Here is a 26,755-nt window from a genome sequence, read left to right as displayed (position 1 = left end):
GAGCTTCACTTGAGCACATAAAATCTTGTCTTCAAATAATTGCCAACAAAGCTGTTTCTACAGAGCCTTTCATTTAGTTACAGGATCACCCACATAGTTATGTATGTTAACTGTTTTTCAGGATAGATGACAATATATTAATTGAGCTTTAAATGAAAATATGAATATAATTGGTATGAACTAGCTACTCTAACTGGGCCTCAAAACAGTTCATTTTGAGTTGTTCAACACAACCTGTTATGAGACTTCATTTTCAGTTGCTTATAATTTTGGCCTAAAGTGTAGGTTTCCTTAATTTTATCCAGAATTTTAAAACATAAAGAAGGCTTTAAAAAAAAACAAATTCAATTTTTTATTTATTTATTTGGAAGGAATTCTATGAAATAAAACTTACTAACATTTTCAAATACTTATGCATAGCTTTCTCAATTTTTTCTGGCAAACTTTATTTGTAAAATTTAGGACAGTAGCTCTAATTTGACCAATAATGTATCCATTTTGGAGAATGATTTTAAAACAGTAATTATCCTTTATCTGGTATAGACGTTTTGTATTAAATTAACACACAGATTTTAAACACCTCCTAATAATGATGTTTTATTTTAAGATGTGGAAGACCACGGAAAATAACAATATTCCATTATTTTTCCTTTTATTTGTTTCTAGGCCAAAACCCATGTCCTTGATATAGAACAACGGCTACAGGGTGTTATCAAGACAAGAAACAGAATAAAAGGATTACCCTTATCTATTGAAGGGCATGTTCATTACCTTATTCAAGAAGCAAGTGATGACAATCTACTCTGCCAAATGTATATGGGCTGGGCTCCATATATGTGAAATCTGTTCATTTGGGAAAGATGCCATCACAATTTATGAAGTTGTAATATTCTTCAGAGGGTATTACTCAGTGATAACTGGTTACTTTTGTTTTGTGATTGTAAGCGGTGACAGTCTTACACTGTCTGAAATCTACATAAAATACACAAAACACTTGCAAGCGTGTTGTGAATGTGCTTGCAGATGTGTCAGATGTTACAATTTGTTTTTTGTACAGAAAACAATGTACATATGAGCAGCTAAATGGACTATACAAGTCTACAAGTTTCTTAGGTTCTTATGTACTGTGAATATATTTTCAGTGTTGAAAAGGTGCGCTCTATTTTTAAAATACTGTATATTTTTATAAAGATTTCCTCATTCCTCATTAGTTCATTTGTAGATTAGAAAATTTATTACATTTTGTACTGATATGATGTAAAGGGGTGCTTTCATCTTTTTCTACTCAGAGTTCAAAAGTATATTTCTGTTCAGCAGTGCAACTTGATTTTTGGTTTCCTTTTGACTCTGCTCCACGTGGCCGTAATGTCTGAAAAGTTGTCCAATGTCTTTGGGAGGGAGGGGCGATATTTAGGATCTCAAGGCCTATCATAAATAAACTCATGAAGTGTATTCTGAGATTGTTTCTTGTTAGCCCTTGCCTACTGTGCTAGCAAGCCCTCCTGAAGGAAATGGGAGTAAGAGGTGGGTTAGAACACGCTGATGACACCTTGGAACGTGGTGACAGGGCTGTGACACTACTGCAGCAGGCAGGGAATAGGAGCTGTGGCTGCAAAACACATTCAGGCTCCTGAGAGTTCTGGACAAGAGCTTTTTGCTCTGCACAATCCCCTTGGAAAAGTGCAACTATAACGAGGGATTTCTTTTCAGATTCCATTTCAGACTAGGTACCTATGGGCAGAAGGGCTGTGCTATTCCTGTACAGCACTGCTCCATTCTCTGTGCCTCCAAGGTGTAAGGATGGAAGGGGAACAATAAGAAAAATGAGGCTTTGTTTTCACATTAGAAAGTTAGTGTGCTTTTTTTGTGCTCTTGCTGTTTTGAAAGAAACGGCATTGTTCCTTTTGGTCACAGCGATGCTGGGTTTAGGCTCCGGCGGTTTTTCACTCCACACCGTTTGGAAAATACATTTGAATGTTTTTTTATGCCGGGTTAGTCCGGTCCCCGGAGACCCAACAGGTCCCGTTCTCCACCTGTTAGGGCCTCCAGAAGCCCACCGCCTTCCCCGCCGCGGGCAGCGGGAGGCGGCGCCGGGAGCGGGCGGCCGCGGAGGGGGCCCCGTCCCCGCCCCCCTCCCGCCCTCAGCGCCGACGTCACGCGCGGCCGCTGTGCCCGGCGCACTCTATGGTCGCCGCAGGGCGCTCTATGGCGCGGGCGGGCGGGCTGTCAGCGCGGCGCGCCGGAAGGAAGCGGAGCGGGGCCGGCGGCGGGGCGCGTTGGGGCGCGGGGCGGGGGGGCCATGGGCGTCCCCAAGTTCTACCGCTGGGTGTCGGAGCGGTACCCGTGCCTCAGCCAGGTGCTGAAGGAGCACCAGGTGAGGCGGCGGCCGCGGGGCGCCGGGGCCGGGCGGCACCCGGGGGGGCTGGGCCGCCGGCAGGGCCCCAGCGCCGCCCTGCGCTCCGCCGGGGCTCGGGGGCCGGTGCGGGGGCCGGGAGGCGCTGGGGGCCCCCCGGGCGGGAGCTGCGGGCCCGGCCGCCGGTCCCACCCTGCTCGCCTGGCGGCTGGCGGAGCGCTCCCGGCCCGCGCGGGGCTGGCAGCCGCCGGGGGGGCCGTTCCGCCGCCCCGCGGGCCCCGTGCTGGGGTAAGGCACGGCTGCCTTCGCACACAGCCCCGCGGCCGAAAGCCGGGGCTGCTGGCCGAAAATGGGCGTGAAGTTAGGAGCTGCGGCGGCTGAGGGGGCTGCAGGTGCCTGCCCAAGCCAGGGGGGTACCCCCAGGGGGGGCACCCGTCCGAAAGCCTGTCAGAGCTATTCAGAAATGAAAGCACAACTCAGCCGTGAGCAGGGCGGTGCTGCCACTCTGTAGCTGGGCTTTCCGGAGGCTGGATGATGTAACTTGCTTGTGTGGGCTACTTACTGTTCATAAAAGAGGAAAAAAATGCCTAGGCTGTTTGTGACACGAAACTTGGATGGTTACACGTATCTACATTCTTCCTCGTCTTTACTAGACCTCTCAGATGTATAGCCTGACACATACTATCATCCAGGCTAGGATTTCAAACTGTTTCGAATGTATTTGCTACTATATTTTGTGTAAAAGACAGTGAGGCCTGTCCTCTACTGTTTTGGAAGCTGTGTATCTTGGTGTTTTGAGATGCCAGGCTGGTGGTTGTCCACATTCGTTCTGGCAGGTAACTGCTGTCTCGGGTGTTTCAGTGCTCTGAAAGTTTGCTTTCAACCACCTCCTGCTCTGGCCAAACAGAATCAGGTGGCAATTTTTGCTAACATGTATCTGATGTCCTGTTTATTACCATCTGTAAGCAGGAGTGCTGGCTGAACTATGATGTCAGCCTCATCTGTCTACATTGATAAGAATTTTTCCCAGTGTAGGCTACCTGTCTAAGCTACATCTTTTTTTTATTCCTGTCTGCTATTACAGAAAATCTACACAGAATAATAGAAAGCAATTTCTGTGTAAAACACGCACAATTATTTTTCAGTTGTGTTGTGTCTGTGCTTCTTAGACCATCTGTGTTCATACATACGTGTCTGTGTGTGTCTATATATATATATATATATATGTTGCTTCCATACAAAAGCACAACATCCTGCTTTAGTTTTTCTCTCTTTATGATGCTGCCTGTGTAATGCCCTGCTCAGTTCCTGTTTAAAGGTGGTGCCTGCGTTGATGAGTTGAGTTTTGAGCGAGCTGAGAGCAGTATGGCTACTGAGTTTAACTATACCGAGGATCACTGAGCACAACGAAAGAGCAGTTATTGCTGGTGGCTGGAGGTTCTGCCAGTTCTGCCCCTGGACAATTTTTATGAGCAGTCATACTGGTGGATTAAAGAGTCGATTTGATTATTGCAAACTGCTCTCGTGCTTATTTGGTTCTTCTGGCAACAGAAAGATAGTTAACGGCCCCTTTGTGCCATACATTGTTTGTGCTCTGAATGTTGCTTGTGAAGCTGGGTTGCTCCGGAGAAGGCTATGAGATGAAGCCAGGACAGAGCTCCCTAGAACTGAGACTTAGGCAAACAGTAAACCATAAGTTTGGAATTCATGACAAAGAAGCTGATGATACTGCTGATAACTACTGCTTTTGGTGATAACTACTGTTCTCTAGACTCACAGACAGCGATTATCATAGCTAAGCATGGAGTGTCACGGTAGGAACTGTTTGACTAAGAGAGCCCTAAGGCTGATTTTGCTTTTGAAATAATATTGGAAACTGCATCCTCAGTTTTGTAGTTTGTATTGTTTTTGTAGTGCAGCTATGCAAAGTGGAATCACTTGGTTTTTCTCCTCATACCATGTAGAACATAGCTATCTCTAGAATTGTGTTGCCTTTGCTGGGCCAAAAATGTTCAGGAGGGGATATGAATCGGGTCACCGGGAAAATCCTAATAATGGAATGAAAGCACAGAGAAGCCTGTAACCAGTCAAGATACTCTTAGCACGTTGGTGTACGTAGGTTCTGGGAAAGCCTTGCCACCTCGGTTCATTTCCAGAGTGTATTATTCTCAGCCGTGCATTGCGCAGTGACTGCGTTCCTTCAGCTGTCCCCAACTGGGTACTAACTACGGCTTGCTTAGATTCCAGAATTTGACAACTTGTACCTGGACATGAATGGCATTATACATCAGTGTTCACATCCAAATGATGATGATGTTCACTTCAGAATCTCAGAAGATAAGATTTTTGCTGATATTTTTCACTATTTGGAAGTACTGTTTCGCATTATTAAGCCAAGGAAGGTTTTCTTCATGGCAGTTGATGGTGTAGCTCCAAGAGCAAAAATGAATCAGCAGCGTGGGAGACGTTTTAGGTGAGAATATTTGTTCTTCCTCTGTCTTCAGGATAATAAACATTTACCTAAAAATATTTACTTAAACATATGCCATGAAAAATAAAATATATTGTGAGTAGTCATGCCTTTGACAGTGGCTTTAATATTTAGTTAAGTGAAGGTAGCTGCTTGTAAAAGGTTAGTATGTACAATCAGCATTCCAGAAAGGAAAGTGTGCTTGTTACTCAGATTTTCCTCTGTGTGTGCAGAGCTTGGGAGGGGGACAACGGACAACAAAGGGGGACAACAAATTTTTTTCAATATGAAGTTTTCAGTGGAATAAATCTGCACTGGAGTTCATGAGGATGTCTGCAGGTGGTTGATAACTTATGAGCGTCTTCGCTCCTTCTGAACGCTATTGCTAGAGAGGCCTTTTGGGTAACTACAATGGGTTGTTCTTTGCCAGTCGTAGAGGAGGAAGTTTGGGAACTAAGAAAACTCTGGTTTCTGCTGATACTTGTTATCAAGCTAGCTCACATGTACAGCTGCAAGTAAATTATACAGTGTAAACAAATTAATATTTAATGTTTTGGGACATGTGAAAGTTGTTTGGAGACTGACAATACAGGGATACTGAGTGAAATGGGACACACACATGGGGAAGAAAGGGACAAGAGAGAATACTTTCAACCAGGGAGGGTGTTTTGTTGTTTGCTTATCTGTTTTTAAGGAAAAAAGAAGATGGGAGAAGGAAGGAATTAAGAAATCTAGAGTTCTAAATTTAAAAAAAAGGGGGGGGGAGCAGAATTGAGAGAACAAGTAAAATCTTTAAACCGTATAGGAGAAGAATCTATTAAACCATTTCAAGACATTGTTTTCTATTTTTCTGTTTTAGAAGTGCACATAGAATCCTTGACAAAGAATACTGGGGTGATTGTGTTTGTTTCTCCAGCAGTGGCAGTCAGTTGTTAGATCACACCTCCCTCCCCTCTGTGGTACACCAGACTTGCTGCTTTGCTCATTGCTGTTCTGAGATTGCATTTTCAGATGTACAGATCTCAAGAATTACCTTTGTCTCAATGTTATTTTACTTTCCTTAGGATGAGTTACTCAGTTATCTTCTAGGTAATCTAAATATTAATTTTATCTGAGTAATGATGGATTATTGTCATTACTGGGTAAAAAAGCTATTTTTAAGTCTTGTATCAGAAGCAAGTTCAAGCTCTGTTCAGGAGTTAAGTGTCTCTCCCTCTTTTTTCTTTTTTTTTTTTTTTAACATTCTTTAAAAATCAACTAATAAATACTTTGTCAGAAAGATGTTATGGTAATTCCTTCTCTACCCCTTATTCCCACCCCTGTTTTGCTTCAGATCAGCAAAAGAGGCAGAGGACAAAATAAAAAAGGCATTAGAAAAGGGAGAAACTCTACCTACTGAAGCCAGATTTGACTCCAACTGTATTACACCAGGTAAGATATTTTGTTAATTATTTAAATTAATGTCTAAATTTAACATTAAATGTGTTTATTTTTTTAAACCTATAGTTTGGTAATATTTTCCTATCTATAAGTGCCTTTTCTTTTGAAATTACAGGAAGTTTGAATAGCTTTTAATATGGTTGATTTACTATCTTGTTCTAGGGATTTTTTAAGTTGGTATGGGGAAAAAAAAAGAAACGTCTTTAAAAACCACTTGTACCCCTTTTCTATTACAGCATCTGTATCTGTTATTATAAATACTTGACATATGTAAATGCATTTTTTAATGATTAATTAAAAGCTTTGTGTTTAACTTGGGTTTCTGTTTTCAGGAACTGAATTCATGGCTAGATTGCATGAACATCTTAAATATTTCGTCAACATGAAAATTTCTACAGACAAATCCTGGCAGGGAGTAACAGTCTATTTATCAGGCCATGAGGTCATTGCATTTTCTTATTTTTCTTCAAAATAACAATTTTATTTGAAATAAATATATATGCTTATTTATTTATGTGTGTATTTTCTCCATGCAGACTCCAGGGGAAGGAGAGCATAAAATTATGGAGTTCATCAGATCAGAAAAAGCAAAGCCCCATCATGATCCAAACACAAGACACTGTCTCTATGGCTTAGATGCTGATTTGGTATGTGAAATTAAAATAAGAAACAACAGAAGCTTTCAAAGTATGTATGTCTGTGGTTTGTAAGCACAGTGTTCCAAAATTTTATTCAGCAAGCATGTAACTTCGTATTCCTACGAAGTTTTGAATTTGTAATGAAACAGAACAGCAAAATTTATTTACATTGTTCAAATCTTGTGTAAAAGTTTTAAAAAATGAAATAAGACCTTTCTAATATCTCTTTGTAATAGATTATGCTGGGATTAACAAGTCATGAGGCACACTTTGCGCTCTTAAGAGAAGAAGTCAGATTTGGTGGTAAAAAATCTCAAAGGTGAACTGCTTTTAACTTTACTCTTAATTTTATATAAGATGAAATGAAATCATAAAAGGTACTGCGTAACTAAAACTGTCTTTGTTGATTGCATGGTAAATTAATCAAGTCTTATTTTATTTGTTAGAGTATATGTGAATTTAGAGAAATGAACTTGTTAAATTGTGATTTAATTTGTTTATGTGGGAAAATGTATGTTGTCAGGGCAGCTAATTAAAAAGTCCTTAGGCCTTTGGTGTGTTGTGCTTCTTGCTTTATATTCTGAATGGGGTAGCTCAGGCTGTACTGACGCTTTTTCCACACTTCTTATTAAAAACATTTTTAAAACTTAATTATCTATGAGGTAATTGGCTGGAATAATTATTAAAATAAACTGTTCTAAAGTGGCTGATTGGTTGCTGTTATTTTGGATTTGCTCATTTGAATGGACTCGTGCATTATCATTAGTCAGGATCAAGTGTTTTGTTCCAGAATTGTGCATGGACATGGAGTTATTCTGAATTAATAGAAAAAATATTTTTGGTAGATATTTCTGTGAGTAGGTTCCTTCTGTGAAGAACCTTAAACATGTATTCAGTGGGTCAAGGCAAAGGTGGGAGAGACCAAGAAATACTCACTTTTTGGTATAATAAAGCTTTTGGATAACACAGTAGTAAGTTGTAAAATTGTAAGTAGTAAGCAGTGTAATGTTTTAAAGGAGCTAATTCTAATTAAAGAAAGAGGTCCTTTTCCCATGTTTTTGATAGAAGAATATAATAGAAGTGTGACAACATTTAGTGAATTAGTTAAATAAAAAATGAAAAAGCAAGATCTCCTAGTACCATTTTTTTCCTCGAGCGTTGCACTAGATGTAGCATTTTTATGATGTCTAGATAATATGGCTTATTACAGGAGTTCACTTTGGGAAGTTGCGGGAATTGCCTTCTGTCAATATGGTCACTTCTTTAAAGAGTATTTTCACTCGGGAATTTGAAAATATTAAAAAAGGATACAAACTAATATCTATCAGCAGTTAATTGATCGAGAGGAATCAGTTTTATCAGGATTTTCAAATCCAGTGACATGACAAATGACAGGTGAAATAGTCATCGACCTGGATTTGCCAAAGTTACTTTATACTAATTTGAAAATTAGGTTTAAAAGAATCAGAATTGGATCTGAAGTTCTGCACAGCCAAGTGTAGCTCAGAGTTTGTCTTAATACTGTTCATTTAAGTTTGTGTGTGACACACATTTCTCAGAGGATTCTGGCCCAAATAAAGTGTGTGTGTGTGTGTGTGTGTGTGTGTGTGTGTGTGTGTGTGTGTGAATATACAGGTGTTTATGCTGGCTTGCCATTGGAGGTGTTCGAGCTAGTTATAATATCTACAAGGTGAAATAGTCCTCTACAAATTTAAAATACATCAAAGTTTCTTCGCTCATTAATTTCTTCATGTATGTATTAACTGATTTTGGCATAACTTTAGTAGATATAAACTAGTTTAATAAAGGTAGAAAAAGAAGGCAAGAAAAGAATACATGGTGTCTGCTTTAAACCATATATGAATATTATATTTGTCTTCCTCTGTGTGCAGTAGTACCGTGTGTTGAAGGCACTAATAGATAATGCATTTGGAACATGTTTTCACAGTGTTCTCTTCTTAAAGAAGTATTTCAAATGACTGAGTACATAACCCAGCCGGTTTAGACATGAATCTGCATACTCCATGTATTCGGTCTAGTCCTACAATATCTTAAGAAGTACATTGGTTTTGGTGCAAAGTAAGGTTAGGTTGTCCCTCTCTTTGGACAACAAATTGCCTAAGAGGTATTTAATGCAACGTGGAATAGGTTGACTCAAAACAGTTTAATTTTAAAATAGAGGTAAACAAATGTTTATATACTTGATCCTGCAAAGTTATAATCCTCAGATTACTTATTTTTAGATAAACTTGGATAAGTTTAAGATAAACTTTAGGTAAGCTTCTTAAATATTCATGTTGTAACTGTGTTTATAAATAACTGACAATGTTTTGAATAATTTACAGAGCATGTGCACCAGAGGAAACCACATTTCATTTACTGCACTTATCACTGATGAGAGAATATATTGATTATGAATTTTCACCAGTAAAAGTAAGTTCCAATGGAACTGTCATTGGAGGAAAAAAAATCCTGCAAGGTTATATGAAAACTTGATAATAAAAATGTTACTTTTTTTTTTTTTTTTTTTTTAGGATAAGATTCCATTTGAATATGATATTGAAAAGATAATAGATGATTGGATCTTGATGGGTTTCCTTGTAGGCAATGATTTTATTCCTCATCTACCTCATTTACACATTAATCATGATGCACTGCCGCTACTTTATAGAACATACATGGCTATCTTGCCAGAACTGGGAGGTAAGGAGTTCTGGGGATTTTTGTTTGATTTTTAAAGTCTGAAGAAATGGAGAGCTATAGGGCAGAGTAAGAGCAAAAGGTTGAGTTAAACTTATGTGCTGTCCTACCAGTTGAGCAATAGTGGTTGATAATCCTTACTGAATCTGGTCAATTTATTTTTCTTATTTAGACTTCACTTGTCTCCATGAGTGTTTTTATATTTGAAAGTACAGCTCTTCACTGCAGGCTTTTTAGTAATATGAAACAGAACCAGTATAAGAAATGGGAAAGAACAAAAATATCACTGAATTTAGCTCTGTTATCTCATACCACTTTTTATAGGACCTCTAAGAGATGATAAATCTGTAGGCTTGCCATAGAACACATCACTGTCAGTAGTAGTTAGATTTGAGTATAGTTTAAAAAACTATATTTATTGTCTATGCAACATTTGGGTTGTAATTTTCAAATTGTTAACTTAAAAAAACACTCTTTTTTTCCCAATAGGTTACATAAATGAAAATGGGCATCTGAATTTAAAACGCTTTGAGAAGTATCTCATGAGATTGTCAGATGTAAGTACCTTCATAATTATGCTTCGTAGAATGGTTCAGTCTGTTACATATGAATTCCATATAGTGCCCTAAAATGCATTATGCTGATGTCTTAATGAACTGCTTAATAACTTCTGTTTTACAAGTGGTGTCATAAGGTGTTTTATCATGGGATCCAATTAGATGTTTGATCTTACCATAACTTGAAAGGAGAAAGCTTGAATAATTGGGTTTATGCTTTATAGCTAGCATCTTTGAGCACTTCGGGTCAAATGAGGGTTCACCAGTAGCATTATAGTTCTCAATTATTGTTGAACGAATGACAACACTGGGCAAAGTGTGTTGCCAGCTTTGCTTCCTTGCTGGTCAGAACTTTAACTTTTTTGGCTTTTGTGGCATAAGGCATGTCCAAAGACCTTGGAAAGCAGTATTTTTTTTTTTTTTTCAAGTTTTGTTATTAACATTACTCATAAAGAGCAATGAAGTGTTAGTATGTCTGAGGCAGGCATCCACATTCTTCATTAACAAACTGACATTCAGGAAGATGTCCTATTATGTGCCACTGCATTAATCCATCCTAGAGATTAAAAAATGCATAGGGCCTCTAGAAATGGAAATGTTAAAACCTTTTGAAGGGCTTTAAAGGAGGAGGTTCATCTGCTGTTCCTGCTTCAGCCCTGTCTTCAGTTTCTCAGGTAGAACTATAAAAGTGTTGGGTATGTTGTATGAGATGGTACTACCCAGACCATATATACCTCTATTACTTGTAGGGCTGATTATGAAGTTTGGCAGTTATCTACATCTTTTTTGTAATCTATTGCTACCCTACTCTACATTTTCCATCCCTCTGATATTTCTAAACTTGAATCTTTCTTGGCAGTTTGATCGTGAACACTTTAGTGAAGTCTTCGTAGACCTAAAATGGTTTGAAAGTAAAGTAGGCAATAAATACCTCAATGAGGCAGCTGGTATTGCAGCAGAAGAAGCCAGAAACAATAAACAGAAGAAACAGAAGGTTAGTGTTCTACATACACTATTTTGGAAATAAAAATGATATTTTTTGTAAATCAGTAGTTTGCTAGCCATAGCAATTTAAATTGCACATACATTAAATGGAATAAACTCCACTTTTGAGCTTTTTTGGCTATCTTTCAGTATATACCTTCAGCAGAGTGTAGCAGTAGCAGCAGGAAATTTCTTCAAATTATGCCTGTCACGGTATATCGTTATCCCATTCTTAGTGTAGTTTGTGATTTGTAAGAGCAAGATTTTAACTATTCCTTTAAGAAGGAATGCTTTATTTGTGGTTGTTTTCTTATTTGCCACAGAAGTTTGGAGCAGCTGTATAGTGTTAGCTAGTCGTCTTGACTGATCCTTTGAATGGCAACGATATCTCAGGTACAGGGGAAGAGGGCCAATTCAATGATTTCACTTAGTGAAACCTTTAAGAGTGCTGTAGACAGAGAAAAATCTGTACTTGTTTTTTTTTGAGTCTCTCAAACACAATTTCTTCTGTACTTATTTCCCTCAAAAGTAATTTGAACTGTTTTAAAGTTGCTAAAAATTTGATTGCATAGTTGTGCCATAGTAAAATATATGATGTAGGCAAAATATTTGTATTAGAGAGTTTTGGAAATATTTACATTTTGGTACACAAACAAGCATTCAAATATTTTTTGTCTAAAGATGATTGAGATATTGTCTGAGGCTGTGTCGTTGTTTGATGTGTATGGATAAAATCCTTTTCCCCAGGCAATTACAAGGGAAGGAAATACAGTGATTCTATACCTAATAATAATAATAATATTTATTCATATTTATTTTAGCCGTTTGAGTTGCAGGCATGTGGTTATAGATGAGGTATGTGTGTATTAGCCTGTATTTTTACTTAATCTCGAATATTACTTTAATAGGCTCAGGAAAATTCTCTATGTTTGGCTGCATTAGAAAAAAATGAAGTTGTGACCTCTAGAAGTAAGTGCAAATTATTTTTTCATTTGCATATAACAACAACAACAAAATGTTAATTTGAGTATAAATTTGGAAAATCTGTAAGAACTTCATTCCAGAAATTTCTTTAAATAAAAGAGTTGTGTAATCAGCTATTGGGAAATAGAAATGCATATAACTGGCTTGTGGTGAGAGAGCAGGGCTAAAGCTTTTGAAATGCTTCATACCTGACCAGGATTTCCATGATGAAATATGAATGAGCAAGTCTTCAGTAACAGTATGTTTTTGGTAACCATATGCCTAGGTAATTTGTTATAGAGATCAGGAAAAAATAAACAGATTCATTGTTTTAGTGGTGTTTGTTTTTTGTACAGCTCTGGATTTTTTTGTTGTTGCATTAATTGTGTTTTTAAACTCACTACACTTACTCAAAATAAAGGCCTTTGGGTCCTGCTTTGGAATTTCTTGTCCAAAATCTATAAATTTTAATCTGTGGGGAAAAACATTTTTTTTCTGAAATTATTTTCAAATGGTTTATATTTCTGCTCAGTTATTATATAATTGGGCTATGAAATATATTGCCAATCTTCTAAAGAAAAAAAAAACTCCAGCTGAAAACTTTGTTTGACTGCTCTGTGTTGCTTTCTGTGCAAGGAAGGAACAAGCATACATAACTGTGAATTGAGGAATAGAGTTCAAGCATTAAATCAAAACTGAATGTCTTGAAACCTTGTTATGATAGAGACGTTATGGAATCTTAATCCATATTTTTTCATGGCTTCTTTCAGCTGTGTTGGAAGATGAACCAGAAGATGATGATCTGTTTGAAACAGAGTTTAGGCAATACAAGAGAACTTACTACATGACTAAAATGGGCGTGGAAGTAGTTTCTGAGTAAGTGTTTACTTCTTTTTTTCATATTATTTTTTTTAACACAAAAGACAGGTCTTTGCATATGTGTAATATAAAACAGAACGTACATCCATGTTGAAAGCAGAGAGCACATGGCATGGTGATGCTTCTGGCTACAAGTCAAGTTTTCTGTTAGAAGTATTACAGGACTAGAGAGGAAAAAATAATCCCTTAGTATTAAATGGATCTAGAAAACTGTGTGCTTACTAGGTTCTCTAAGTGCTCTGTCTTCGTTCCTATGTATAAGATGCTGAGTAAAGCTAAGAATTACCTTTTATCTTTTTATTTTAAGTGACTTCCTGGCTGATCAAGCTGAATGTTATGTCCAGGCAATACAATGGATTTTGCATTATTATTACCATGGAGTTCAGTCATGGAGCTGGTAAGAAAAATTGTCAAATGAGAAACTGTTTCAGAATGGAACAGTGTTCACCTTATTTGTAGGAAACGTCATACAGTTCTGTTTATTTCTCATCTGTGTACACTGCTGTAGTATAATTAATTCAAGATTATTTTTTCTCCCTGCAGGTATTACCCATATCATTATGCACCTTATCTGTCAGATATTCGCAACATCAGTGAACTCGAAATCAAATTTGAACTGGGAAAACCTTTCATGCCATTTGAACAGCTTCTTGCTGTACTTCCAGCAGCTAGCAAAGACCTATTACCTAAATGTTACCAGGTAGGATTTAGAATTAAGTCATATTTTTCTATCATTTACTGGTTTTGTCTGTTTTATTTTGAAATAACTTTTTTTCTTTATATTTTACGTGTACTCTTAGGTATATTCTACTTCTGAATCTAAAGTTACATACTTTTACTTCTTACTATTCTTATATGTTTTCAAGTTAGTAAATAAAACACAATGTTGAACTTGCTAAGTAGTTTGACCAGGGCAGTTAAATTATAATTTTTTAACTCCTATACAGCCTTGAGCTGATTTTAATACCAGATTTCATCTCTCTCTTCCTAGAAATAGTGCTAAACTGTCTCTTACATCATTTGATTCTCCTATTGTATTTTCATAGCATTTGATGATTAGTCAAGACTCTCCTATTATAGAATATTATCCACCAGACTTTAAAACTGACCTGAATGGAAAACAGCAAGAATGGGAAGCTGTGGTATTAATCCCTTTTATTGATGAGGTAAATTATTTTAATGTATGCTGTAAATTCTTTTAATGTCTGCTGAGAGCTTTGTAACAAGTCTATCTATAGATTAATTAAGAAGTTTAGGAGAAGTGCAGCTAGATGGAAGTTTAAATTAATGCCTGATTAATTAACCGTGGGAAAACATTATTTGCTGCCTGGAGATCAGATTAAATTAAGTTAGCACAAGCAAAGTTACCTTGAAGTAGTAGATGTCTTAAATAAGGAATGTGGGATTTTTAGCTTATTTTTGTTTTTTTGATCAGGTAGTCAGATACATAATTTCTTGAGAAAGATGTGTATTCCTAAATATATACAAAAATACAATGTGTCTGTAAGTAAAATAAAAGTAACAAAAATACACACAAAAAATAAAACAGCTCATTTACAGAAATTCTCTTCACCTGAGCACCAGTAGTGGGCAGAAGACTAAGTACAAATTGAGCAGTAGAATGTTAAAGGGCAGCAATACAATTAGATTATCCTGTTGCCTATAGGATAACAATATAATGTATTTATGTTGCTCTCATAACAAGTCCTATTGTCATATTCTTATCCGACTAAATTTAAGTACATCAAAGAGTGAATGAAAATTAAAATACAGAATAGATATATATTCAGGTAGTGATGTGTGTCTTTCAATTGTTTTCGTAGTTCACAGCGAAAAGTTGATGGGTGTTAGTCTCTTCACGAAAGACAGGTTTTTTCTTGAAAAACTTGTAATTGTTTGAACCTTTTCTAATAGTTAATTTGGAGGAAAAAAAAAAATTTCTAAAATCCTTCTAGTATTTCTTTGAATGCTAAATCCAAAAGGTAAAATGTGGCTAATATTCTCGAAGTGGCTAATATTCTCAGAGTATGTTTCCAAAAAAGGTAATCTTTATTCTCCAAAGCTATTACACTCTAATTTTCCTAGTTCTATCCTGCACCTGGGATATAAGGAAGAGAAGGCTGCTCTTAGTGAATGTATTAACCAGAAAAGCACAGGTATCCACCTGTCTAGTGCAAGACTTCCCTGTGCTCATTTCTGTTGCAAGTTTCACATATTTTCTCTTAAATTTAGAGACGACTGCTGCAGGCCATGGAACCATGTAATAAGTACCTAAAAGAAGAGGAGAAACGCAGAAATACTCACAGTGCCTGCTTAATGTACTGGTATGACAAAGATGCAGAGTTCCAGTACATGTCTCCTTGGCCAGAGAAATTTCCTGCAATTGAAAGGTGTCATACCAGGTAATTCTGGAATAACTATTTTAGTGTAGATTAAAAGTTGTTAGAACACTTCTGTTTGCGTTTTAGACAAAGCTTGTATATGCAGATACTTACTGTGGACAATATAAACTGTTGCATTAGATCCTATTTGTTCTGGACAGCATGGTAAGAGTCGTTGTCGTGTGTCTTCAAGAGTTGCTTGGCAAAGCAGATGAACCAGTGCTAAGTCAGCAAGAACACTCTAGAGAATTCTTAATTCTCTAGAGAATTCTTAATTCTCTAGACACAAAGGATGAAAAATTGGTGCAAATATATGATAGTGGTGATCTATCAACCCAATAATTTCAGACCATTTGTAAGCCATGGTAAGTATTTGGATCCAATGTGGAGTATTGAACACAAGTGTTGTGTTAATTTTCCTCTCAGTTCAAGTAGCTAGCTTTATTTAACACAGTCTGACATTTCAAGATTAAATGGAAATATAACCTTTATTGTAGTCAAACTTGAGACACATTAATAAAGGAATGCCTGTTGTGGGATTTTATTTGGTGGAGAATGAACAGTTGTAAAGATGTATGTTATTACCACATGTAACTATTACTCGTTTGGAAGTTGACAATGACAGTGAATTAAAATAGCAAGGTTGCAATGTATTACGGCTTGAAGTTAAGTTTTGTCTTTTCTTAACGTAGAATCTTCTCAGCAATAACATGGGTTTCATAGTTCTCTTGTATAGATTTCCAGAGGTTTAAATTAATTACCACCTTACAGGGTAGTCAAATATTTTGTTAATTAGTGTTCCTAAGGTTTGAGTGAGTAATGAGAGATTCTATAGTTAAAATAGCTGTATGAGCAAATGTTGTTCAACTTGTTTTTTAGGTATAAAACAATACCTTTGGATGCTTGGCATGTAGAAATTACCCATAATCAAATAACTAAAATCAACAAGAGTGCATTATATTTTTGTGGATTTCCTACTTTAAAGCACATTAAACATAAGGTAAATGATTTCAGTCTTCTGACATTTTAAATTCTGTTTTGTAAAATACTACGTAACATTTCAAGGAATTTTTATGTACTGTGTTGTTCTACCCAGTTCTGTCTTAGAAAAAGTGGTGTGCAGGTGTTTCAGCAAAGCAGCCATGGAGAAAACATGATGTTAGAAATTGTAACTGATGAAAACTCAAAAGATCAAGTAAGTATTTGCCTCCTTTAAAAACAACTAACAAACAAGAAAATTACCCTTTGCCCCTCCCCCGCCCCCCCAAAAAAAGCAACCAACAATCAACGTAAAACTTTGTCATGAAGAGTCTGAATTTGATAAATAGTCAAATTTGAAATGCTAGTTATTCATATCTTCTCAATAGTGTACTAAAAGAGAAAAACATTTAGAGTAATTCCAGAACTTCCAAAATCTAGTCAGTATTAAAGAGTAGTTGAATATATTGAATTGGATAGTTAATTTAAAAGAATGTCTTCAGATTATTTTTTCTGAACTTTATCTAGTAAAGCTTTGATCTCAAAATGAGCTTTAAGTTCTTGAAATTCAATGAATAGAAGGGAAGGTGAAATACAGGTGAATGTTCAAGGCCATAGAATGAATTGCTGGAGTAGGAGCTCTGGAGTTCTTAGCTGCCAGCCCAAAGTTTAGTCCATTTGTAGAAGTTTTCTTAGTGCATGTTTTTGAAAACATCTGTTCCATTTCACTGGAAACATTAGCTGTATTAGTTCACAGCAAAAGCTTTTGTTGACTGTTGGAGTCAAGAGTTTAAAAAAAAAAACAAAAAAAACAACACATACATTAGCATTACAATACTAAATTTGTGTAGGGAACAGTCTAGAATTCTGGGAAACTGCTGAAAGATTTGAATTTGTCCTAACTTCAGACTATTAAATGTCTGGCATCTTAGTAGTGTTTCTGGCATTTCTGGTTGTCCAATACTGTTAGGTAAGGACTTGGTGAGACTCGCTCATGACAAACTAATAGTTGGAAATAGTATAATGGTAAGGAAGAAGGCTCTTCAGATCACTGCCTCTTGTGTTGTGTTGTGGAGTATACAGGCACTTCTTATCAGTATCTTTTCATCAACATAGCAGTTACACCTTCCACTTAAATGAAAGTGATTGATAAAGGAAATACAAGAAAGAGTTGATGCAGAGACATTAAGAAGCAAAATATTTTTTTGAAAATTCTTTCCAGGACATTAATTGATAATCAAAAATACCAGGTAGCAAAAGACAAATCTAGGAAAATAAACAGAAGAAAAAAGTTTCAAAGACTTAAATAAATTGATTAAAAAGAAGAAAAAAAGAGAAAAGGAAAACAAACAAAGTGAGTGTTTATGGTAGAGACAGAAGAGTGATAGGTGGCAAAGAGTTAAATAAGCAAAAATAGTGGTTTAAAAGACAGCTGAAACTAATTGGATAAAGAGAATATAATATGAGACTAAAATTACAAATGCTAGGAAAGTCCTGGACATAAGTGCTGTTACTTTGTTTCCAGGAGATACAGAAATAAAATCTGTAGTACAAGCTATTGTACTAATCTCAAATTTTCAGTTTGATTATTATGTCCCAGAGATGCAAATTGTTCTAAATGATCTACCATACACACACACACAAAAAAAGGAAGCATTTACTAGAAATGGAAGTTGACCCCAGTCTTATAACTAACATATACTAGTTGTAAGCAGACACGCTTGGAATGTGATACTCTTCCTAAAATATATAATGTTGTTCTCTTCATCATTTCTAATCTGATTATATGTAGTATCAAAATAAAATTAGTAAGCTAAAATTAGTCTCTTCGCAAGAAAAAAATGTTCTTTACTGATTTTTATTGAAAAACAATCGATTTTTTTTTCTTAAAATAATTTTGAGTTTGTTAAAAGAGAGTAAAAATGCTAACTTCTGTTTTTTTCAGACAGTGGAAAATGTTGCCAGTTTGATACTTGGAAAGCTTGTTTTTGTTAACTGGCCACACCTGGAAGAAGCCAGAGTTGTTGCTGTGTCAGATGGAGAAACCAAGTAAGTAATGTTTCATGGGTAATTAAATGCCTTCTTTATCATTTCTTTCTGATCAGGTTCATTAGGCTGTATAAAAAAGTTTTGGTTTTGTTGTAATGCTTACTAACAGCAATTTAGTCCAGATGTATCCAAGGCTGCTTGATGGAAGAATCTTTGTTTAGCATCATTCTGAGTTTTGGTTATCAGCATAGAAGTCTAGTCCTTCAATATTTCACTCTAGATTTAGAAGTCTGTGAGAGCTCATTCTTAACTTTGGGGAAAAAAAGCACACACAGAAATCCAAATGGAATAAAGTAGAAGAGAACATTTCTGTGTAATCTTCCTTTCAGTACATGCACTGGTATTTCATCTAAAATTACACTGTGAGAACTGTTGTGGGTGGGTAGATAAAAATACAAGTTTTCCACATCCTTAAAAAATAATTTCTAACTATTTTAAGTTTTGCTCATGGTTGGTTATGTCCAGATTTGTCTCATTTGGTTAAATTCATATCTGTCATAATATTCTCAAGGTTCTACTTGGAAGAACCACACGGAACACAGAAGCTCTACATGGGAAATGCAGTGCCCCCAACTAAAGTGGCATATGTTGGAGATAAGGAGCAAAGCATGTGGTTAAAAGAAGTGCAAGGTCTTTCAGAGCAGTAAGTAACTTTGAAGATGAAAGCATAACATGCATGTTATCGCTTAGTTATGTTTTGTTGCCTTATCATAGTCCTAAGTAGCAGAGAAGAGCTGCTGCATTTGTGATAATAAAGGTTAATGAGTTCACTGGAATGAAAAACAAAATTAAAAAATAAAAAGTAACAAAGCATATGTTGAAATTTCAGAGTATGTGGAGTTAGTCATTAGGTGTTTAAAATCAGATGCTGTTAAAAAAGAATTTTCAATAAATGAGTATCAGACGCTTCTGGTCTTGGTAATTTAATCCGCAGTTGTAGGAAGCATACAGAATGGAGTCATATAGTATCAAGGTACAACTTCAATAGCTTAATATTGTTAAATTTGAATACAGCTCACATTTCTAGAGTGTGGGTGACCAACAGAATACACCTGAGTTACTGTAGCTTGCCATTTCATTGTCCATCATTTGAGGTAACTGCCCTAATTACTCCTTACCCTTCCTTTTACCTAATGTAAAGGTAAAATGGGTTTAAATTAACAAATTTAGCTACACAGCGGTGGCTGCGCAATGATGGGTAAGCAATTGATAAAGCTGTTCTGGGTGTTTATTTATAAAACAGGAAATAAAACATTAAAATCCCTTTGTTAGAAGTAACTTCTATAAGTAAATTTTTATTTAAAAAATTAATTCCACTACCTTGGCAAAGTTCTGTTTATTGTAATCAAACTAAATATTCTATTTTGTGCTCAGTTACCAGAGAAGAAAAGGAATAATTATTCATGAAACATCAATAGTTGTGTATGCTCAGTTACTCACTGGCAATAGATACCAACTAAACCAAAATGGTGAAGTGTATTTGGAGAAGCAGTGGTCAAAACAAGTTCTTCCTTTTGTTTACCAAACTGTTGTCAAGGTAAATACACAATTTCAATATCTTCTTGCACTTAGTTCCTTCATTGAGTGGAGGGAAAAACATATGCACCTTTTAAATAAAAGAATGAACAAAAATATGCATCTTAAATTAATGACATTTAGTATATAAAAAATATAATGTGCTTAAGCAAGTATTTTGTCACAAAATCTAGGGCCCTATTGCAAAGTAGAGATCTGTAGGAAAACATGTTTTTTTATCATAACTGATGATGTTTTGAATGAAGTACTGTAGTGGTGCTCTACAGGGTAGCACAGTTGATTGTGTACAAGCATTTGTAATATATCAGTAATTTCTTTGCCCTCAATGAATTATTTTGTATTTGAAAAGAATACTTCATAAGTGTTTAAGAATAAGCATCTATTTATATGAACTTTTAAATGATTCTACTGGAACTGAATGACAAATTTAATTTAATCCATTTTGTCTTTTTTTATATAGGATATCAAAGCCTTTGACTCTCGTTTTTCAAACATCAAAACTTTGGATGACTTGTTTCCTCCTGGGAGCACAGCCTTTATGCTGGGATCTCCTTACTATGGCTGCATGGGAGAAGTTAGTTCAACTTTTCCCTCCTGGATCTCTTTACTTTCAAGTTGAAAATAATCAAAGATGTGTGGCAGTACTGGTTGTTTTGCTAGTTGAAGTTTTAAATTGAACATTCCCTGGTGGTTTAGTCAAAGTAGAGGTTCTTCTGCTTTCCCTATCTCTGTTGCTGGCGTGACAGATGTAAGGTAGCATAGCTAGAATGGAGGATTATTTTTTTAATTATTTGGGATAAATTTCAATACATAGATGTCCCAATTGGGACCACTTTCAGTCAAGGATTCCTTTGACTTAATGCTGTTTGATTGCCTTTGTGCCAAAGCAGTGTTGGTCAAGGAAGGATGATCCTAAAGCATCTCTGCATACTGCAGCAAAATTGTTGATAAAATACGCTTGAGGATCTATTATCCAAAGACTGCTGTTTTTAATTCTAATGTATTGTGTTTCTCTCAAAGGTTCAAGATTCACGTGATGTGATCCCAGAAGGTAGAATTCGTGTAGTTTTCAATATTCCTTGTGAACCTCAGCTTGATCCTTTAATACAGAATCAGCATGTAAGTACTTCTGGTTTTGTAGTAAAAGCTTAAATACCATGTTAAATGTATTTTGCATTGGTTAATATTTTTAAAAGATGTTTCCATGTTATTCATTTGCCCTTGGTATGTAAATCCTTATCCTTCAGGAATTGCCAATTTTTTGTTTGTTTGTTTTAAAGAAATACTCTGTGAAATACAATCCTGCATATATTTTGGCCAGCCGTCTTGGAGTAAGTGGATATCTAGTCTCCAGATTTACAGGGAGTATCTTTATTGGAAGAGGATCAAAGAAAAAGTAAGTTCATGTACAGAGCTTGTACATGACCCTTATTGGGTCATCGCACAAGAAAACAAGAATCCCAGAATGTGGGGAAGCCTCTGCAATATAGATAGTTTCAAATTCATCTCAGTGCATGAGAAAAACGTGTTCTGAATAGATCTCTTCTGGGCCATATAAAATAGAAATCTGCGTTGATTATGTAGAGCTTCTGTGCCTTTGTTTTTAAGGAATGTTCTTTAAAAGAGGAGGTGATAATCTCAGTACGTGAAATCAGGCACCTGGCTTTATATTGTAGCTGTATATCTGAGTTCATGATTCTAGGTACTTTCACAATAATGTATTTTTTGCATCAGAAAAAACTGAAGGAAATGGTGATTATTTATTTATGTTTTATATTAAGCATTAAATCATTTCTAATCAGATCATTAAGGTAAAATACTTTTTCCAGTTAAGCATTTATTTAGATAGGACTCTTTAAAAGTGCCCTCAAAGTAAGTCCATTTTAACAAACGCCTTGTGAAACAAGCCACCAACAACACTGTATTGAAAACCTTAGCAACCAGCTGGAAAAGTGAGTTTTGATTTGGTGCGAATCATTCTATGTAGGCTAAAAAAAAAACAGACATTCCTTTTCCCACACTGAGAATAAGAAGTGGACTTGGGATCTAATTTCACTGTACTTATCATTACTGCTAGTAATAATAATTGTACTTGATTACGTTTAGTAATTGTGTTAATTAAGACTAAAGCTGATTAAAATCCATAAGGGAAGAAAACTCTGTAGTTCTCTGAATTGTGGTTTCCTGGGACAGCTTACTAAATATGATATTTGAACATCTACTTGAGATCTAATATGTGTGTATGTTTAAAAACATCGTTCTACGTCATGGTGAATGACAAGTAGATTGGGATCTCAGTGAAGAGAGAAAGGTTAAATATTCCTTCTGCAATAAGGAATGGGGATGCATGTGGCCAGCTGTCATACCACAGCTGTTGCCCTGTAACATTCACAGTTGTTGCAATGCTGACATGTAAACTATACAATGGACTTAACTTCCGTGGTTTAAGAATGAGGATTAATGTTTATGTGGTTTATATATGTGTTGTGTGTGAACATGTGCATTATTGCAAGTTAATGAACTTTTTCTTATTTCTAGTCCTCATGGAGATCACAAAGCAAACGTGGGGCTGAACCTGAAGTTTAATAAGAAAAACGAAGAAGTTCCTGGCTATACTAAGAAAGTCGGAAATGAATGGATGTATTCTTCTGCAGTAGAACAACTACTTGCTGAGTATTTAGAAAGGTAGATAGATATTGAAGTTCATCTAAACTATTGAAGTTCATCGTAGTCATGAGCTTGTCCTCTAGATTTGAGTCTTCTAAGAAATGATGAGCTTGCTTTTGGAGATGGCTTGATAAAATTTCTCTTCTTCCAATATTCTTCTACTAGTCTTTCCTTCCAAAGTGAAGCATATTTTGGAATTTTGTCAGCAGCTCACATTTGACAAGTAAACAGTAAGGCATTAGTTTAAGTGGAAGAAAAAAAATCCGCATGGGCTCCAGAAATTTTGATGCCCATCGAAGTTTGTTTTGTTAAAGTTTTTTTGTGTATCTACGTGGTATGAAACAAAATCTTTTTCTCTTTTATTCGCTCTGTAGAGTTCCTGAGTTGTTTAATTATATAGCCAAGAATAGCCAGGAAGATATATTCTATGAAGATGACATTTGGCCTGGTGAGGATGAGAATGGGTAAGCACTCTCTCCTTTTTTCTTCTAGAATAAGCAGTAAGGATGACAGCACCGAAATTCATGATGGCAGCTAAGTACCTGAAACCATGCTGTTCCTTGAGCAGTAGGATTGTTAAGTGATCAGTGAAAAAATTATCAGAATGCTGTACATTTCAGTTGTGAAGTCTAAGTCTGTTAGACTCCTATGTCAACTCCAATAAATGAGTAATTGAATTTTCAGTGGCTACTTCATAATGCTTGTGTTTAAAGTAACCCTCAGTATGCATTATTCCAAAATATTGACAGCCACCCAAAGATCGTTTTTGGAGAAAACGTAATTATTTTAAGTGTTTAAGATCACTTTGAATCTGAAAAATAACACCTGCAGAATTCTGAGTAATTTGCACATTTTAGTATACATTCAGTCAGTTTCATGGGAGACAGGAAGCAACCTTGGGTCTAGATACAATGTAGTAACGTAAAAGAAACTTCTGTTGCATAGTATACCCTGTTCATGGGTCTAAGTGGGTAAGCCAGTATCAGGTGTGTATGTCATCATGGGACTCTTCTTTTATAAGAACTTCAGGTTTGTGCTCCGTTTTACAGTAGAGGCATGCTCTGAAGTTCCTTTTTACTATACTGTGAGAAATAGTCGGTCTTGGAAATTTAGATCACAGCTGAACATGGTTGGATGAAAACATAACTTACTGAATATTTTAAAATAATTTCTGTTTTTCATGATTATTTTTTTTTTTGGCTGAGACAGAGCTTGAGGTTATAGTTTTTGAAACAGTACAGCATAATTCAGATAATTTGTTTTTTTGACCCCTTCTGTGAAGTCATAGAGCACTCTTAGATCATTAATTTTTGAATGTATACAAGCATTATGCCTGTGTCATAATACTTGACTGGAAACCTGATAAAAATGTTTAATTTATATAGTTGTAATTTGTGTCCTCTTTTGTGTAGGGCTGAGAAAGTTCAAGAAATTGTTGCCTGGTTAAAGGCACATCCTGTCTCTGCGTTATCTCGCTCATCTTGTGACTTGCAAATTTTGGATGCAGCCATTGTTGAGAAAATTGAAGAAGAAATAGAGAAATGCAAGGTATGAACATGTCTTGATGTCACTGTGAGCAATGGGGAACCAAAAAGTAGCTGCTCGTTATTTTCCATGTTCTTACATTAGAATAAGACCATGGAAGATCAGTTATCATTCCAAAGAAAAGGAAGGTAAGATGAATTTGCAATGTAAAGTGTAACTGGAATTCAGTTATTGATTCATCTCATTATTGGACTTTTTTTTTAATCGACTCACTGTTTTTGAGGTGATTCAGCAGCAACTCTACACGTTGAACTCTTTTTGGTGATTTCAGAAAGGAACAGTCATCAGTATATGTTCTGAACTTCTGTAGTGCTGTTTCCAAGTGCAATTGTAGCTCTTCTTCCCTTGCAGTTTCTCTTCTGCGAAAATTTGTTTAATGAGGAAAATTAGAAAGTTATTTTCTCCAGGCCACAGAGCAAAGAAGGGACAAAGAGAGGAGTTACTAAAGCCAAAGTTGAAGGCAAAGCCACATGAAATGATGGAGTGATTTCCTTGAAACTACTTGCAAAGACTGATAAAATTTATTTGAATTTTGGAATTAGTTGGACAATACAAGCTCTTTCAGTAAGAAATCGGTCATGTTTTAAAAACTGGATTTAGTCAACTTTTTAGTTACATTTCATGAAGTATAATGAGTTCTCATGGTGTAAAAGAAACAAAATAATTCTACATTATGTCTTCAAGTGATTTGTTGCACCTGAAATTTAGTGCTGGTTCCTACACTAATTTTTAATGACTTTGTTTCTCTCCTTTAGCAAAGAAAGAGCAACAAGAAAGTGCGAGTAACTGTGAAACCCCATTTGCTATACAGAGTAAGTGACATGAAAAGTTGTGGGATTTTGTTGGTTTTGTTATTGTTCTTTTTTTTTTTTGGTTTACGTTGCCCAGATCGTATCTATTTTACACATTTTCAATTTTGAGAAGGCAGAATTTTAGGTTAGTATTAATATGGGAAAAAATGTTTCCTGGTGCCTTCTAAAAATCAATTTGAAAGTGTTAGTCTCTCTGAAGGGAGAGAATATCTGCTAACTACAAATTCATTCACGCATTATATTGATGTTCAGTTCTTCTCAACGTTCAGACTTCCATGCTCCTGCAGTTCTCATTGGCTGTATAATGAAGGCAAAATGGAATGTACTTTTCATTTATCTCCTCTTCCCTGTTTTCCTTTTTGTTCAGTTGTTGACATATGACCAGCTGCTCATCTGCATCATATTTCTCAGATACCCACCCATGTTACTGATACAGGCAGGTTACACTTGATGGTTTTAGTTTGTCTGAACCGATCCCCTTTGTCTGTATTGGATCATGCACAATGATGCTGTTTCTCAGGCAGAAGCTGTGAGTGAGAGTTGCAAGAAAAAAGAGACTTGTTTTGATTTGGGTGTCTGGGGAGAAAGGATTCTATGTTCATCTTTTTTTTTTTTTTTTTCCAGAAAGATTGTTTTATAGTGGGTTTCAGATACAATTTAAATGTATTTTGATTGTATCCCTTTTTTTTTTTTTTTCACAAATATTAATGTAGTCTTTTGATTCTTGTCAGCCTTTAGAACAACAGAATGGGGTTGTTCCAGACAGAGATGCGGAGTATAAGCTGTTTGATCGTGTTGTCAATGTGAGAGAGAACTTTTCTGTTCCTGTTGGTCTTCGAGGTACCATTATAGGAATTAAAGGAGGTAATATTTTCTTCATAATTGCGGCATTACAGCTCTATTATAGCTAAGCTAGTGATATGAAACCAGTCTTCAGAAAAAGTGTTTTTGTGTAATGGTTGTGTACACAAATATTTCTCACCTGTAAAGCATATGCAACGTGAAGCTACTGGTGATATATTTACTGTTGTGAAATAAATCTACAGATAGTCTGTTTCAATTTCATGCATTAGCCAGCTGTACTTTGAATACGAAATAACTTACCCTTTGTCCATTCTTAACGTGAAGGAGGAATAGAGATCAATGTGAAAGAGCACAGGCTGCATAAAGAACTAAATTAAGAGAAGATACGGACACAATAAAGAAAAGTAGGGGGGAAAAAAAAGAAACATCACATTGAATGTAAAATTCTATGAAATACTATTTGTCTCTTTATTTTGAATTTGGATTTTTTTCTGTGATATTCGAATTCTCTTAAATGGCAAGGATTTATGTCTTCCTTGACAAGAAGACTGTCCATAAGTCTATTTCAGGTAAACAAACAGATGTCTAAGCATGCCAGATGTAAAAGTTTGAGATCTAGTAATAGAAATTGTCCCTATGGTATTAACCTATCCTTATGTGAGAAATAATCAGTGAAGGTAATGTTGAAGCAGTCACTTTCTGATTGCCTGAATGTAGAGATGGCTTTCATCTTTTTTTCTGGCAGTTTTTGACAACAGTGACATACTGCTTTAAAGGGCAGTATTGTTTATGCATTTTGGTAGGTGATTATGCATGGTGTATTTCTGATCAGAGTGTACTTAAAAGGACAGCTATACATGACTTGGGAAGCATTTCTGAATTGCTGTTAATAAAGTTCCTAAATCAAGGAATAGTAATTTCTTTAGTAGCTAATAAGTTTCTTTTCATTGTTTATTGCAAAACCAATACACATAATTATGTATTTTAGATTAAAACAGC

At 35.9% G+C, this 26,755-nt stretch overlaps 2 protein-coding genes across 9 annotated transcripts in view; both read left to right on the top strand.

The window, feature by feature from the left end:
* ATR (ATR serine/threonine kinase) overlaps window positions 1-1,452 on the top strand; it is a 41,532-nt gene extending 40,080 nt beyond the window's left edge. For both annotated transcript variants that reach the window (XM_027464294.3, XM_038183415.2), the window contains one exon: window positions 667-1,452. In XM_027464294.3, coding sequence (XP_027320095.2) covers window positions 667-840 — 174 coding nt within the window. In that variant the 3' untranslated portion in view covers window positions 841-1,452. The remainder of the gene's footprint in view (window positions 1-666) is intronic.
* Window positions 1,453-2,180: 728 nt separating this feature from the next.
* The window catches only part of XRN1 (5'-3' exoribonuclease 1), a 40,632-nt gene continuing 16,057 nt past the window's right edge, over window positions 2,181-26,755 (top strand). For all 7 annotated transcript variants that reach the window (XR_011811320.1, XR_005267733.2, XR_005267734.2 and 4 more), the window contains exons 1-29: window positions 2,181-2,374; window positions 4,594-4,826; window positions 6,157-6,254; window positions 6,596-6,705; window positions 6,800-6,910; window positions 7,138-7,220; window positions 9,247-9,334; window positions 9,436-9,604; window positions 10,091-10,158; window positions 11,018-11,152; window positions 12,051-12,111; window positions 12,876-12,981; window positions 13,292-13,381; window positions 13,528-13,684; window positions 14,031-14,150; window positions 15,217-15,386; window positions 16,245-16,365; window positions 16,462-16,560; window positions 18,289-18,392; window positions 18,904-19,035; window positions 19,767-19,929; window positions 20,389-20,502; window positions 20,949-21,047; window positions 21,209-21,324; window positions 22,467-22,613; window positions 22,970-23,059; window positions 24,008-24,143; window positions 24,896-24,952; window positions 25,684-25,816. Coding sequence is in view for 4 of the 7 variants with exons in the window: in XM_038183456.2 (XP_038039384.1) it covers window positions 2,300-2,374; window positions 4,594-4,826; window positions 6,157-6,254; window positions 6,596-6,705; window positions 6,800-6,910; window positions 7,138-7,220; window positions 9,247-9,334; window positions 9,436-9,604; window positions 10,091-10,158; window positions 11,018-11,152; window positions 12,051-12,111; window positions 12,876-12,981; window positions 13,292-13,381; window positions 13,528-13,684; window positions 14,031-14,150; window positions 15,217-15,386; window positions 16,245-16,365; window positions 16,462-16,560; window positions 18,289-18,392; window positions 18,904-19,035; window positions 19,767-19,929; window positions 20,389-20,502; window positions 20,949-21,047; window positions 21,209-21,324; window positions 22,467-22,613; window positions 22,970-23,059; window positions 24,008-24,143; window positions 24,896-24,952; window positions 25,684-25,816 (3,385 nt within the window). In the remaining 3 variants the exon portion in view is untranslated. The remainder of the gene's footprint in view (window positions 2,375-4,593; window positions 4,827-6,156; window positions 6,255-6,595; window positions 6,706-6,799; window positions 6,911-7,137; window positions 7,221-9,246; window positions 9,335-9,435; window positions 9,605-10,090; window positions 10,159-11,017; window positions 11,153-12,050; window positions 12,112-12,875; window positions 12,982-13,291; window positions 13,382-13,527; window positions 13,685-14,030; window positions 14,151-15,216; window positions 15,387-16,244; window positions 16,366-16,461; window positions 16,561-18,288; window positions 18,393-18,903; window positions 19,036-19,766; window positions 19,930-20,388; window positions 20,503-20,948; window positions 21,048-21,208; window positions 21,325-22,466; window positions 22,614-22,969; window positions 23,060-24,007; window positions 24,144-24,895; window positions 24,953-25,683; window positions 25,817-26,755) is intronic.

Source organism: Anas platyrhynchos, chromosome 9 (assembly GCF_047663525.1).
Source record: "Anas platyrhynchos isolate ZD024472 breed Pekin duck chromosome 9, IASCAAS_PekinDuck_T2T, whole genome shotgun sequence".
Lineage (NCBI taxonomy): Eukaryota > Metazoa > Chordata > Aves > Anseriformes > Anatidae > Anas > Anas platyrhynchos.
The sequence above is the reverse complement of the archived record's forward strand: the minus strand, read 5'-3'. Positions and strand labels throughout refer to the sequence as shown.